The 16,110-nt window shown below is 36.6% G+C and overlaps 1 protein-coding gene across 1 annotated transcript; it reads left to right on the forward strand.

Moving 5' to 3' along the window:
- Positions 1–5,757: 5,757 nt before the first annotated feature.
- LOC148938786 (zinc finger CCCH-type with G patch domain-containing protein-like) lies at positions 5,758–15,177 on the forward strand. The gene is made up of 4 exons (XM_089107534.1): positions 5,758–5,952; positions 7,289–7,409; positions 10,176–10,364; positions 12,858–15,177. Exons 1-4 carry the CDS (start codon positions 5,758–5,760, stop codon positions 13,160–13,162), a joined length of 810 nt encoding a protein of 269 aa, XP_088963660.1. The 3' UTR covers positions 13,163–15,177.
- The last annotated feature ends 933 nt before the right edge of the window (positions 15,178–16,110 follow it).

Raw genomic sequence — 16,110 nt, forward strand, 5'->3', positions numbered from 1 at the left:
CAAGGTCAGCTGCTCCGAACCTCCGAAATACTCTTGAAATTCAGGGCTCGTGAGGGGAGTGAAGCATATATTCCTGTTATCTAACTTCAGATATAATTTTTCGAAGAAGAGGGGGGGGGGGTAATTTGCAGAATGTGGCGAAAAGTGAATGAATTGAAAGGGAAGACATGAATAGAAGCGCACATTTATGTTAAGTAGGAAGTGAATGTAGCAGGAATGAATCTTAAATTTCAGACCAAGCCCCAGGAATATATCTTAAAGGGTATTGACAATTTCAGAAAGTCATCCAATAGTTCGATTGATGCTAAGGGTATCATAAACATATGAAACATATGAATTCCCCCATTTTACACTGGGGGAATTCGTCAGAATTCCAATACGAAATTCTTCTTAGGTTTTGCTTCCTCTTTGCCAACTCAATTTTACGCGTGGAGATGTTAAGGGTAATTGTCCGGGGTAAATTTTCACCAGGATTGAATTGTCTAAAGAATAAATATTTGGGGAGGAGGGATTTTTCCCTGGAGGAGTAGCCAGATATTTAAAAACGATCATTATTTAAAAAACGATCAGAAATTAAATAAAAAAAACGTTTTTTCAACTGAAAGTAAGGAACAGCATGAAAACTTCAAAGTAACAGAAATTATTACGTATATGAGGGGGGTTTCTCCTCCTCAACACCTTACTCTTTACACTAAAGTTTGAATTCTGTCCCAATTAGAAATGCAAAAAGACGGTGATTTTCGTGGGGCTCCATAACACAGGTATTAAACAGAACAGGAGAGGAAACTCCGTCTTGTCGGTTTCCTTTTCGAACAGATCTGTTTCCATCTGGGGTTACTGGCTCTTTAGATTTCAAGAGAGAGGTTTTGTGAACGATTTGAAGGCAAGACTACATCCTATGGAAAGCCTTCATGACGATGGATTCAGTGCTGCTTTTAGCAGTAAGAAGGATTAGTGCCGAATGAGTAAGGAAGTCTAAAGCCCGACTCTCATATAGACCTTCAAGAACTAGGGAAAGACCAAAAATATCCGCTACTATGTGCAAATTGGAACAGCAGACAGTGCCTCGCAACACCCAAAATGGCAGTGGAGGCCGAATTGTTTTGATGGGTGTTAAACCTTACTTTGAACCTTAAACCTTACTTTATGCCGCCTGATAACCTGAAACGTTAACCTGATAACCTTGTTTAGCTATAAACAAGTTAATTAAACAGCAGCCTTTTCCTTCTTAGAAATGGATCGGCACAAAAAGATGACGGAATAATACCCACGATTGCGATAATTTACATGAGCAGTGTTAAATGCTCAGGTCCGATCCGGAAGACGGTTTAGGCTTCATTTATTTTTTCTCCCTTTCTCTGTCTCTCTCTCCCGCTCTCTCATTACATCTCTCTCTCCTCTCTTTCAACTTCCTCTTTTTCTCTTTCTTCCTCCTCCTCTTTCTCTGTCCCTCTCTGTCTCTCTCTCTCTTTCTATATTGCATAATTATTCTTTTCACTGTTTCTTCCAAATAAACGGATTATATAAAAAAATATATAAGAAATTTCTTACCAACATACTTACTCGTGCTTGCTGTTGAACCAGAAGTGGACGCCTCACCCAGAATTTAAAAGAGTTCGTAGGGTTGACCCCTATTTGTCGTTATGATCTGCTAGCTCCAGCAAACTAGATCGAGCAGCTCTACCAATTCTTCAATTGACCGCCAGGACACACAGCAGAAATATATATAACGAACAGTAGCAAAAAGTCCTGAGCTCTATATTAAATATTTTTGAAACACATTAACCTAAGCCACCCTTAATGACTCCACCCTCGCGCACGCGCAATGACAAAGGTTTAGCACATCGCGACGAACTTATGGGACCTATTCCTCTGACGGCTTAGGAACCTTCCCCAACTAGCGCGCTTTGATGTTGTATCATTTTTGGAAAAAAATTTCGCTACTGTTCGTTATATATGTATTTCTGCTGTAGCCAGGATGTCTCCGTCAATCTGCCAGAGGAACAGCTTGGAGAACTCTCTTGATGATGCGGTCGTCGGATCTTCTCTTTTAAGTTCAAATAAAGAAAAATTGTACATCCAGTGCATCAATACACATCGGTTTCCTCGAGGCCGTATCCAAGAGGGGGGGTTACCCGGCTTGAACCCCCCCCCCCCCCCCGAAATTTGTGACCGAGTCGAAAATTAGTCTAAAAAATACCTGTAAAGACAAAACCTTACCAGAAAAAAAATATGCTCCCACAGTAAATCCTATTGCATTTTGTGAGTTAACGGTTCTGATCAGCTTACGCATATTAGGTAACCGTAGGTAACCCCATGTTCACCTGACCTTGCATAGTAAATTAGGGTTAATAATATGCGCTCTGATCAGCTTACGCAATTAGATAGCACCAAGTTCACCTGACCTTTCATAGTAAATTAAGATTAATGGGCACTTGAGGTATGGTATAAGAGAGTGCAAGATTGTATTTCAGTTCAGTTCGATTTCAGACTTGGATAAGAGAAGAAAGATTTTCAACATGAAGAGGAAGTGTGACATTACGTCGTTTTTCGCGCCCAAGCGGACCAGGGATGTTTCTGACTTTGGCATTAGCGGGACGTCTGCGGAGCATTCATCTAAACCTGTGGATCTGAAGGGCACTGGAGCCATCGTTGAAGCTTCTGAATCACGCACACTGGAACCAACCACGACGCAACAGGCACTTGCACCAACCCAGTCTTTGTCGTTGTTTGCAAATGACATCGGTCGTTTTGTCAACAAATCATCCAGTCTCGATTCAAATTCTAAACTTCGTTTGCTGAAGAGCCCTTGGACTCCAGATGTCTCCTACATTTTTCCAGTATCCGAAAAACGGAAGCTGAAGTTTCAGTTAACTTGGCTCGCTCGTTTCAGTTGGTTGTCCTACTCTTCGTCTGAGGACGCTGCTTTTTGCAGATTTTGTGTTCTGTTGTCATCAGAGACAGCTGGCAAAGGCTGCCAACAGCGCTTGAGGAATCTAGTCACCAACCCATTCATGAACCGGAAGGATGTAATAGAGTGCTTCACAGCTCAACAAAAAGCAGAGTTTCTTAGAAACTGCATCGTATCGGCTGAAAACTTCATTTCTGTCTCGGAGAAAAGGCATGACAATATCGTGCACTAACTAGACGCGGCGAGGAAAGCGCAGGTTCAAGAAAATCGCCAGAAGTTGCGACCAATTGTTGAGACGGTGATATTTTGTGGGCGGCAACAGCTTGCCCTTCGTGGTACCAATGATTCCGGCCCCATTTCGGTCTCGGATCCAGAACCTTCTCACATTGATGGCAACTTCCGAGCACTACTGCGGCTGAGGGCGAGACACGGTGACGATGTTCTGAAGAACTACCTTATTTCTGCGGCCAGAAATGCCACATATCTTTCTCCCATCATCCAGAATGGTATTATCACCGCATCCGGGGAGCTTCTTTAGCAGTCTATTGTGAAAAGAGTAAACGCAATTCCATGCTTTTTGGTGATTGCTGATGAAACTGCGGACGTTTCGAATACCGAGCAGCTGTCTGTTTACGTCCGCTACATTTTCAAAGGGAACATGCATGAGCACTTCCTTGGTTTTACCCCAGTTTCTGATTTAACCGGGAAAGATCTGGCTTCATCAATCCTGCAATTTCTCGAAAGCCTTGGTCTTAATCTGAACAAGATGGTTGGTCAGGGATATGACGGTGCAGCAGCGATGAGTGGGCATTTTAGGGGTGTCCAGGCTGTTATACGTGAAAAGTATCCGAAGGCGCTTTACGTCCATTGTAGTGCGCACAGTTTCAACTTGGTCATCTCTTCTGTATGCTCTATTCTGGAGTTTAAGCATTTCTTTGGAGTCTTGTCACAAGTCTGAAGTTTTTACCATACTTCCCCACTCAGGACACAGAATTTAAAAGAGAAGATCAACGAAATACTACCGAATCCGAGGAAACATACTTTAACTGGACTCTGTGAAATAAGATGGGTGGAGGGCCACGATTCATTTGTGCCTTTTCTTGTGCTATAACGACCAATCCTGCGATCCCTGGAAGCTCTTGAAGAGAAAGGAAATGCAGAGAATTCTCCAAAAGCGGCGCAGTTACTGGACACGATGAGCCAGTCGCAATTTGGTGCGTCTCTTAACGTCATCAAAAAGATTTTCTGGATTATGCTTCTATTATGCAAGACTTTTCAGTCAGTTGACTGTGATTTGGTAACTGCATACAGGGACGTGAAACCTGTTCTGTCGAAAACAATGAACATGCAAAGACATGCTGCCACTGCCTTCACGTCTATTTTCGACGAAGCTCAGCGTTTTGCCAGTGACTTAGGACTGGAGATGACTCGTCCAAGGACGAGAGGTGGCCGGAGTATGCACGCAGACGATCCAGACCTTCTCAACCACTATAAAACCTCGCTCTTTATTCCTTTCCTGGACCACTTCACTTCCCAGCTGAAACAACGATTTGTGCTTCACCAGAAACTTCCAAATCTGTTAAATCTCAGCGTCCTTTCTCCTGCCAAAATTGTTTCTGTCGATCTAAAGTCATTAAACCTGGTGTCATTAGTTGAATTTTTTGGCGATATTCGTCCCGAGCCAGACTGTCTGAAGCAAGAAATTGAGCTATGGCGCATCAAGTGGGAGAATGCTCTGGTATCAGAGAGGTCTAATTGTGCTGTGTCTTCGCTTCAGGCATGTAAAACTACCTTTTTTCCAAATGTTTTTCTTCTTCTGGCTGTTCTTGCGACGTTACCTGTTAGCACTGCTACTCCGGAAAGAAGTTTCTCAACGCTCAGAAGGCTCAAAACCTGGCTGAGAAATTCAACAGGAGAAGAACGATTGAATGGCTTAGCCCTCCTTGCAGTCCGTAGGGACGTTGGCATCTGCCCTGACAAGGTCATCGACATTTTTGCAGGGAAGAAAAATCGTCGCCTGGATTTCGTTTTATAGATATTCGCCCTTACTTTTAACTAAAAAAAACAAATAAAAAATATATAGACTACTTCTAGCCTACTATTTGGCTTATTTTTGCGCAAAAAAAAAAGCTTGTAGGATTTAACTGTATGTAAATACTTGTCTTGTTTTTGCGTTACTAAAAAAAAAAAAAAAAAAAAAAAAAAAAAAAAAAAAAACATGGCCCTTATAGATACGAAAGTATGCCTAGTGGACGCGCCCTCGTTCGCAAGGGGCGGACTAACGGTCTCGAGCTAACGTAATGTTGCTCGAGGATGTTATACAAAGTCCACGGGATAAAATCGGGTAACCCCCCCCCCCCCCCCGAACAAAAATCCTGGATACGGCCCTGGTTTTCTAGAAGTTAGTAAATAGTTATACAAATATTTTAGCTGTTTTTATTTTTAATTTATTTATATCTTCTTTTATTTTGGCTTTGAATTGAGCCCAAAATAAAAGAACCCCTTTTGCCAAAAGGAGACGTTAGGTACATTTAGCGCTTTTCCCTCTTCTTTTTTAAATAAATAATAACAAAAATCATGGCTATTCCCCTTTTTACATTTTTACTGTAGCCATCATCTTCACTAATAATTTCACCCAAGGGACACTATTCTCTTAACTGATTTCCACGTTACCTTTTTCCCCTATATTTATTCCATGTCTAAGTGACTTAATCTTCTTAACATTAATTTTCAAACATATTAACACCAACATTGCTCCGAGATAACAAATATCACAGCCCCCCTTAACAAATATCACTTTCGCATTAAGTGATGTCTAGTTCGAGCCCAGTTATACCGTTTTGCTAATGCAACATATTTTCTCCCTAGAAACAGTAGTGAGGGAAGCAGCTAGTGACGACGAAAGTGACTTCGAATTCAACCCTACTGATGATCAAATTATACAGAGAGAAGAAGAAGAAGGAAGTGAGATTGTTCAAGCGAATTTTTTTTCTAGCAACGTTGCTACTTCCGCCTTAGGTGAATGGGAAAAACATACTAAGGTTAGTTTTCATTTATCGAATATTATTAAGCATTTTTAGTGTTATTTGCTACTTGCGTGCAGGGGAGAACTGATGGAGAATTGATGCCGCCTTCTCTTAAATATTTCTCACGAAAGTAAGGAGTTTCATAGGAAGTAGGTCTTTCCATATGCACCATTATGTTGAAAAAGCTCTCTTTAAATCAAGATGCGGAACACTCAGAAAAATTACCCTGCTTTTCTTTTTCAATTATCCCACGATATATCAGGGTAGATTTAAGGAAGCCATGGATTTTTATCATTTTTCTTTCTAAAAAAGGGATCCAAAGGGCTGTTTTCTAGAATCTAAATGAGGGGTTCATTCGGGTGTTCTCTTAGAATTATTGGGTGACCAAACGAAAAAAATATATTTTGAAGCATCAGGAAAAGGGTAATCCCTCTCCTTTGGGTCCCCTGAAAAAGAGTAGTTTCCAAGAAAATTATTTCCTGAAATATTTCGTCTAATAAAACAGAAGTATAGGGAACCTGAAGAAAATTAGGATCTTGTAATATCAAACAGTTCGTGGTAACAAACTGTAAGTAAGGAGCAACCCGGCTCAATAGTAACCAAAACTCTAAAAATGAAAATCAAAAGTAAAAAATCAAAACCTTGCACCAAACTCCTAATAAGGGGCTATCATCTAGTCCAATGTAGTACTGTAAGTAATCTAGCAGTTCAATCCACGGAAAGGTCCAGAAATTATGTCTTTGAGGATGACAACCCCCCCCCCCTGCTCCAGGGAAAGGATTGTAATTTATGCCCTGGGGGCACATAAGGTTTTTTTTTATAGAAAGCGTTGTCCAGTCCACTGAAAAGTACTGTAGCTAACACTTAAGCGCAATATGATATCCAAACAAAATAGGAAAGTGAATAGTATGAGATTTGTGAAATAGTGTTTAGAAAAAAGCATCAAAACATGGATTTGTGTTGTTTTTTGTTCTTCGTTTTATGAAGAAAAAAAAGCAATACTATGGAAGATGAAATTAATAAGAAATGTCAGAGTTGTCATGAAAAATATTAAGTTGGATATTTACATCAAGGATATTTACATTTTACATGGTACCATGTACCATGTACCATTTTATTTTTATACCATGGAGGTAAAAAAAAAATTAATAACGTAATGAACAAAAATACGCAGCGTTAAGTACCATGTATGATCTCTAGAATCTGGTGACGTGTGACTTGTAAAACTTGTAAAAGGATTGTTTTCTGTTTTTTTTTTTTTTCATAAAGCTTTGACACTGCAATTTTTGAAATTGCAATACTGTTTTGAATAAAATATATTATGTTTATATAGTGTATGTTTCATTTTCAGGGATTTGGATCTAAAATGATGACAAGACTTGGCTACGTTATGGGCTCAGGTTTGGGAAAAAGTGGAGAAGGACGAACAGAACCTGTTGAAGCCATTGTCTTTCCACCTGGAAGATCTTTAGGTTGGTTATATATATATATATATATATATATATATATATATATATATATATATATATATATATATATATATATATATATATATATATATATATATATATATATATATATATATATATATATATATATATATATATATATATATATATATATATATATATATATATATATATATATATATATATATATATATATATATATATATATATATATATATATATATATATATATATATATATATATATATATATATGTGTGTGTGTGTATATATATATATATATATATATATATATATATATATATATATATATATATATACATATATATATATATCGGCGGTGTAAGACTATAAAAATTTTGCGCAATTAGGAAGTTTCTGCTAAGATTGTGAAGATTAGAGTTTGCCTTGTCTAATCCATGTATAAGACCATTAGAAGGGACCACCCCATTCTATCTTTCTGAACCAATAGGAATACTGAGCCTGTAATGGGTATTGTTTCTATGCTAAGAGGAATAAGGAAACTAAAACGGTGTTTAATTTGGTGTGAGTAGCACCATTCTCCTTATTTTAAAAAAAGTCCTAAAATGAAGTACTCTCATTGACTTTACTTGGCAATCAAGTCATGCCACTATACCTATGAAGACAGGGGTTTACTATAGTCAACATTTTAATACTTGTTGATGGCTCGAGGTTAATGCTTTTCAACCATTTATGCATTTTTGGCCTCTTTATTCTGATATCACTGTGATTAAGACGCCATCTGTAAATCTTTGTTGATTAATGTTTCAGTGGAAGTTTTGCATTGCACCATAGAATAAAGCTTTTAAGGGAATCCTCATCCGAAGAAAAACCGAAACAATAAAAGAAATAGCTTTTGTTCTCTGCTTCTCTGGCTTTTAATGTTTGTAAAATTGCGCGTAAATAAAATGATGATACTACTACTACTTTCAACTCATAGCAGCACCAAGCCGCCTGAGGCCAACACAACTACGCACGCTCCTCATCCATCATATTCTGTTCAAATTTCACTTAAATCATTATTTATGTCCTCCCCCCGCCCCAACTGAGGACGACCTACTTTCCGTTTAGCAATAGACGGTCGGCCGAAAAGGACAATCTTCGGCAATCTGTCATCCTTCATCCGCAGAACGTGCCCTAGGCACCTTAACCTTTCTCTCATTATGATCCTAGAAAATGGGATTGAACTGGACCATAGTTTTCGTACAGCCTACTGTTTGAAATACGGTCAGTCAGCCGGGTACCCTGGGGAAAAAAAATGCAGTAAATTACATAACCATTTATTTTTACACTATAATTAAAAAAAAAAAACAGTAGAAAACGCTGAATATGAAAAATTTAAAGTCAATGCCCCTTGAGAAGCAGAGACGCTGCCGCTACTTAACCAGCAGAGTAAGTGGGATATTGTGTTCCTTTTTATCTGTTTTACTAGACAGTCATTAAGTCCACTTTAGCATCTCACTATTGTCAGGTGTTTATTTCGTTTTTTAATGACATAGGCTGCGAAATGTTAAAGAAAAACTTGCATCGCCTGAATGAACTTTGTCTTGTCTGTCTCAATGCCTTCGGGGAAGAAGGTATGGGACCAGTTTTCGATTTAATAAACCCTTGACTTGTTGCGAAGTGGCCGAAAATAAAATATGCATGGAACATGGATGCACCCGGAAGACCCACGTTTTTGTAGGGAGGAGGGGATTACTGACTTACATAAATCTGTTAAAAAAGGTATTTAATCACAACAATTACTCAAATACGATTATAAAACACCAAATCGTTTTTTAACATTTATTTTTCCAAGTATCAAAATAAACAATTAAGTATAACAATTAACAACTAACAATTAAGTATAACAATTAAGTTGCAAGTAAAATAAACAATTATTTTGCCAAGTATCAAAATAAACAATTAAGTTTGCTGAAATGTTGTTTTTTATAGTATTTAGGAAACTTTTGAATATTAGATAGCTAATAGAAGGAAGGTGTTCTAGTCTACTAACACACACTGTCTCTGCATGTTAATCCCCTGCATGCCAGTGTTCTTAGCAGCATACAGAATATCTTTAGTTTGTCAATAGCTGTAGAAACCACCTTATTTTGTTGAAAATCTAAGTCTTTTTTACAAAAAAAGAAAAATTCACGAAAACAGCAATACACCGAAACTTTTTTCTCAAAATAGTAAAGCCACGCTTTCAGGCTCAGCGGGTTCGAACACGGGCTGTTTTCGTCTAGTTTCGAGTTTTTTGTCTAGTTTCAGCGGGTTCGAAGTTTCAAACCCGTGTTTGATGCACTAGATGCACTGATGCACAACGCTTGTTGCATTAGACGAGAACAACCTGTGTTCGAACCCGCTGAGCCGTGAACAACCTATCTTCGAACACGGGTTGTTCTCGTCTAATGCATCAAGCGTTTTCACAAAGCGGGTTCTCGAGGAAAACACGGGGTTGAAACTTCGAACCCGCTGAAACTAGCCAAAACTAGACGAAAAACTAGAAATTTGAAACTAGATGAGAACAACCCGTGTTCGAACCCACTTAGCCTGAAAACGTGGCTTAAAATATTCCAATAACCAAAAAGACAAAAAAATGTTAAAAAGCAAAATTGCCTTGTAATAATTTAATCTTGTCTTTGTTTTTATATAACATTAAATACGATAATGCATATTATTTGATCGTTTGATTGGCCTTCAGTTCATTTAGAGATGATCCAATTTGTTGTTTCCTGTTTCTTTATTTTCTCATTGTCTTTTTCAGATCGTTGTATGGAAATAAAAGAGAAAGCAAAGGGGAGATGCCTACTAAGTGTAGAACAGCGACTGAAGCGACAAAAAATAAAAGCAGAAAGACAAGACAAACAGTTTATTGATGAACAAACTGCACAGGAAAACCATTTTCAATCCCTTTTTGACGTTTTAAACGCAAGAATGAGTTCTGGAATTCAAGGTTGGCCATTTTTGTATTTTTAACCATGGTAAAGAACAAATTACGGTGTTAAAACTGGTGCTAGTAACGAAAAGAAAATCACTATTGCTATCTAGCTATTTTTTCTTATTTTGAAAAAAGAGAAATTTTGAATTTTTTCAAAAATATTTTTTCTTCTAAAACTTAATTTTTGTAGAAGTTTATTTTCTTTAGTCTGTAGAGCATAAGAACCTGAGAGAGGACACCCAAATTGGCCAACAAAACTTGAGATGTATATATATATATATATATATATATATATATATATATATATATATATATATATATATATATATATATATATATATATATATATATATATATATATATTTAACTAGCCTAGTTTTAAAAGCAAATAATCTGTATCCCCTCAAAAAAATTTAAGGTTGAATCCAAAGAAACTAGAAACTTATGCCTTTAATTGAAAGCCAAATTTTCAAATTTAAATTCAACCTTGTATTGACTATGATAAATTCTTAAACCACATTGGCCTGACATCACATAAAGAAAGAAAAACTAAAAAAATTGGTTTTTTTATAGGCAAAATGAAGATACTGAAAAAACGAAGCGAATATTTCGAGAGGACAAACGCCTCTCTTCTTCAGCGCGAAGAGAGGCGTCCTCTCTTCGCCCTCTCGAAATATTCGCTTCGTTTTTTCAGTATCTTCATTTGGCCTATAAAAACCCCATTTTTGCTCGTTTTTCTTTCTTTATGTGTATTGACTATCTGATTCCCATGGGTAACGACGCACCGTCAGTGACGCTAGTAGCTTTTAATTTCTATTAAAACTTTTTTCTATTTTAATTTCTGTTTTTGTTTACTCTTTGTTGCCTACCCTAAGCTGTTGCATATTTGTATTTTCGGGTACTTTAAAATATAGGAAAGAATAAAGATTGCAGAGTTCTATTACCATTAGGCTTACTATTTTAAAGGCAAATAAGGTACTTAGCTTGCAAAGATCTCCCCAAATTAACTTATTCCTACGTTACTGTTTTTTCACGTAATCACTTTCTTCATATTTTTTTTTTGCTTATTTGATGGCATTATATATATTTGAATTATTCCGCTGTGTAATATACTCCGGACAAGATAAAGCCTAAGGAGGGTTATGTGTATTTTCTTAATACACCCTTAGTTAGTCTAAAAAAAAAAAAAAAAAAAAATCCAATCTACTTCATGAGGCCAGGATTTTAATCTAAAATAGTTCCAGAATACCAAAAAAAAGTAGATACTAATTGTCAGCCGTATTCCAACAGATAACCCTTATCAAAGTTTTCTAAATATCCTACTTTTGCTCAAGTCTTCAGAATCTAGACTGTCAGTGCTACTAATATTTTTTAACACTAGGTGATCACGAAGACCCTTGAAACCTCCGAAAGACTGGAGTGTAATTCACGTTTTTATTTTTAATAACCCTCTTTACTTGTTTTTGATAGGTTTTTGGAAAACATTTTTTAGAATTAAGGACTGTGTTAGGGTGGTACGGTGCCTTAAAGGATGACCTATCTTGTTCAGAGTAAACTTTTGCAAATCATATCAAACTATTTAGAATTGATTTGGTTCTCTTTCCATAACTTGTACAGCTTGGATGAGAGATCTGAATACATGACGGGAAATCAAAAGCCAAAACTTTCTTCCGCAGGGATTTTAGAAAAATCGTAGACTTCCTTTTGTGCTGGAGATAGAGATGTTCAGTTTTAATTAGACATACATCATCAGAAAGTGTGAATTTTGTTCTTTCGACTATATAGAGCATAATTTTCTTTTTTAATTCCAGGAAAGGGCAGTCCCAAAAATGTTCTAGGATACCTACTCGGGGGGAGGGGGGTGTTCAATAAATATACCTGTACGTATAAAGCTATAGCCCAAGAAAGGGTCCCTCTAGGAGCAATCTGAGTTGGGAGAAAGAAGTTCTCTTGCTAGCTCCGGCTCAGCAAACCAAGTACCGCTAAGTGCTGATGGTGAGCGAGTGCTTGGTGACTCTTTTCTCTATTTTGAAGAACGATTGTTGTCCGCCCAAGTCGGTCGTAAGCTTGTGGGTGGGGTTGTCAGGAAGAGAGAACACAGTGGCAGAGCTCTATCGAAAAATAAGACGCCCAGAGAGGGTTTGTCGTTTGCTATATCTATTTTTCTCTTGTATAGAGGCAATGGGAACAGTGTGACCTGGGCCTTGACTCATTTCTTAGTCTTCTTATTACAATAAGAATAATAACATGCCGGAAACAGGTACATGACCTTATTTATGAACGAAGAGCTTGGTCCGAAGGGAGAAAGTATCCAAGGACACTACTTAAGTTCCGAGGTAAGGACGACTTGACTAGGTTCCTTGGTCATGCTACAATCTCCTTCGTTAATGTGTTAATGTGGACCCATTTCTATGATGGAAATTGACAAAACTCCTTCTGCCATCTAGTCTGCGTGAGAGTTTAGAAAACAAGTAAGTAAATAACTTACTATTCTGATTTTCTTTTTAGGTTCGACTCAGAAAAAAGAAAAAGATTCAACCACCAGTAAAGAGCTAAAAAAGGAATCGAGCAAAAATCTAAATTTAAAGAATTTCCAAATTTGTGAAAATATTCGGAAATGTGACAGTGAACTCAAGAGGCTACGAGAATCTCGATTGCGTCATTTAGCAAGAAATGATAAATTAGCCTCTGAAATGATTCAGAAGCAAATTGACGCTAAAGAAAATGAGTTGGAACAGCTGAAGCGATCAGAAAAAGCTGTAAGTCGTGAACAGGATTCCAGGAACCTTCAGAAGAAGTTGCAAATATTTTAAGGATACAAGTGCAAACGCAAAGTTAATTTTATATACTTACAACTAATTTCAATGGCATCAATTATTGTTTTATTACTATGTAAAATTCTAGGAAATGAGATTTATGCCTTCTGTAGAAGGTGTACACTGCTTTGTGTCGTTTCAGCCCCTTTTCATTTGACCTTTTAGGGACAGAGCGGAAAGCAAATCAACCAATGAAAGCACAAGAAAATGATTTTAACAAAAACTACTTTTCATTGGTTGATTTGCTGCCCGATTTCCTGTAAAATACCCCTAAAAATGGATTTTAGCCACGGTTTCATTTGGCTTATATGCCTGAGGTCCATGCGTATTAAACTATTTGTTAACCCTGAAACTAGCTTAAAATTGAAAACTAATTACGTTGATAAAGTTATCAATTCATAATCTAAGCAGTTGGGACAAGGCCGTATCCAGGGGGTTTGAACTCTTCCCAAAATGTTTGTCCAAATCGTAAAAACGTAACAAAAATGAATATGAATAATTTTTTTGTACCCCCCCCCCCCAAAAAAAAAATTTTTTTTTGTACCCCCCCCCCCCTCACACATACACCGAAAAAAATTCTTTTGCTTCTCCTCCCCCCCCCCCCCAAAAAAAAATCCTGAGTATGGCCCTGAGTTGGGATGATAAGAAAACATTTGAAACATATACCTCAATCTACAGCCATGCGTCTTTTGATAGCAGCGAGTGTCAAGCTAAAAAAAGAAACATATTTGCAAAAAAAGGTAAAAATAAACAGCTTAAGAAGATATACCTTTCCTTTGAAGGCAAAGTTACCTTTGGGAATCAGCAGGTTTTTAATGTTTGAATTCTCAAAGATGACAAGCTTTATCAAATTAAACTACTTTTTTCTGCTTGTTTATATTCATGGTCAAACATGTCAACACTGACGACAATGTCAAGCTGCTCTAAAAACTTTCCAATTTTTAAATAATCGAAAGAAAAATATTTTAAAATAACGGTTTTCAGGCTTGAATAAACCTATGACGGATTAAAGAGGGCAATTTTTGTTGAGGGGGGGGGGGGGTTAAGTCACGAACAAGGTCCTAATAACTCGTCATGTGTTTGTACTGTTGTTTGCAATGTTATTACTTTTTATACTTTTGGTTGTAAGTAAAATTTGTCGTGAAGGACTACTAAATGATTTGAAAATAAATCTGCTATAATAGATATGATTCTCAATAAAATTACATTGTTGGTGGATAAAATTTGAGAGCAACCGCTTATATTTCGTTACGAATTAAGTTTTTATGGCTTAATTTAGGCTCGGATAAGAGTCGCATTGTGCTTTAGCGCACAGATTTAACGTCATTTGATGAAAAACTACATTTTCGTCAATTCTTTCATGATAATATGATTCTTTTTTAATAAAAGTAACGAGATGTGACGTCAAGGAGCGATTTGACAGCTAATGCTTACTGGAATTGATAGTCTATATTGTTTGAACCTTTAATGTAGTTTTTTTAACGAAAAATTATTTGACTACATTTGACCATAATTTAATATATAGCTACCAGCCTATGTCGAATTTATCCGTGGTCTTTGATACTAAGTATTGCATAGTTTATCCGCAAAGTAAGAAATTTTGTTACTAAGTTACTGTAGTAGTTAATACTAGTTACCAATTAACTAATTTTCTACTAATCATCAAATTACTTATCTGAATAAGTAACAACTATTATGGTATTTTAAAAGTTAAAAATTTATGCATATTTAGAAATGTGTTTTGTATTAAAAATCCTGATTTATAGAAATTTTTCAACATTTACGTCTCCCAAAATTTACTATTTGGCTATTTTTTGAGGAGTAGGTGCTTTTATATTTTTGGAGGAGTTGACAAGAAGTTCTGTAGTTTCTCATTTATAAGATGCTTTTGGTTTGTAATTTTGTTCATCTTTATACTTTAAGAAGAAAAAATACCTTCCTCGACATTTTACAGTATGTATTATTTTAAGCCTTTGTAAATTAAGCATAATTACAATTAACAATACAAATAATTTCTAGCGTACTGTTTAAATGTGCTGTGTTTAGAGGTAAAAAAGCTGGTTTGCATGTGGGTTTAAATTTGTTGTCGATTTGTCAGTATTTTTGTGACTGCTATATTTATTAAAAATTGTTAAATTCAGTTGCGTTCTACTTCTACAAGAAGACTATTTGGATTAGAGGTCAATGTATAGTCCAACTCCCCAAGGCTGGTCCAAAGGACCTTCCAGGAATTATTGCCTGCCAATAATTCTTTTCTTTACTGCTGCTACTAAATGATAGTTTCATCCTTCACCCTATAGCTAGTAGCAAAGTATAGGTGAGAAAAAAAATAATCTTAATCTTAGACTGAATTACCTGTCACCTATACACATCCCTGGACACAGATGGGGGGGGGGGTATTCTCATATATCAGTACCAAGGCTTGTTGAAAGGATCCCTCCTCCCTCTTTTGGAAAATGTTCATTGCAAATTAGATTTTTCTGTGTTTTGAAATCCCAATCAAGAAAAATTCATCTGATTCTCTCCTATCCCATTCAGAGTCAGAACGATGTAAACATCGTAAACACCGTTATTTATTTGAACGTAATTTGATTTGAGGGTAATATAAGAAACTTAAACTTTTTCCAAGATCCTCAAATGCAGAATAAAATATCAAGACATTGGGGAAAATAACATGAGGGGGCAATCCTGTCCTGTCTCACACCAAAATATCCGCCACTCAGCAGACAACTCGATCTTCTCTGTCTGGTAAGGCTTTTCTTCTGTGGTGCGTCATATTAAACCTAGCCGGATTCCATTATACCAGAAATGAGTATTTACGGCTCCTGTGGAACACTTTCAAAAGCCTATGAGGGGCTCTTAAGTTTGACTCTAAAGTTAGGCCTATCTGGGCTTGTGATATGATTATTCGGAAATAATTCTTATTTTATCCTACCCAAGCCCAT

Source organism: Artemia sp. Qi Xiang Cuo, unplaced genomic scaffold, assembly GCF_049724085.1.
Source record: "Artemia sp. Qi Xiang Cuo unplaced genomic scaffold, ASM4972408v1 HiC_scaffold_2424, whole genome shotgun sequence".
Lineage (NCBI taxonomy): Eukaryota > Metazoa > Arthropoda > Branchiopoda > Anostraca > Artemiidae > Artemia > Artemia sp. Qi Xiang Cuo.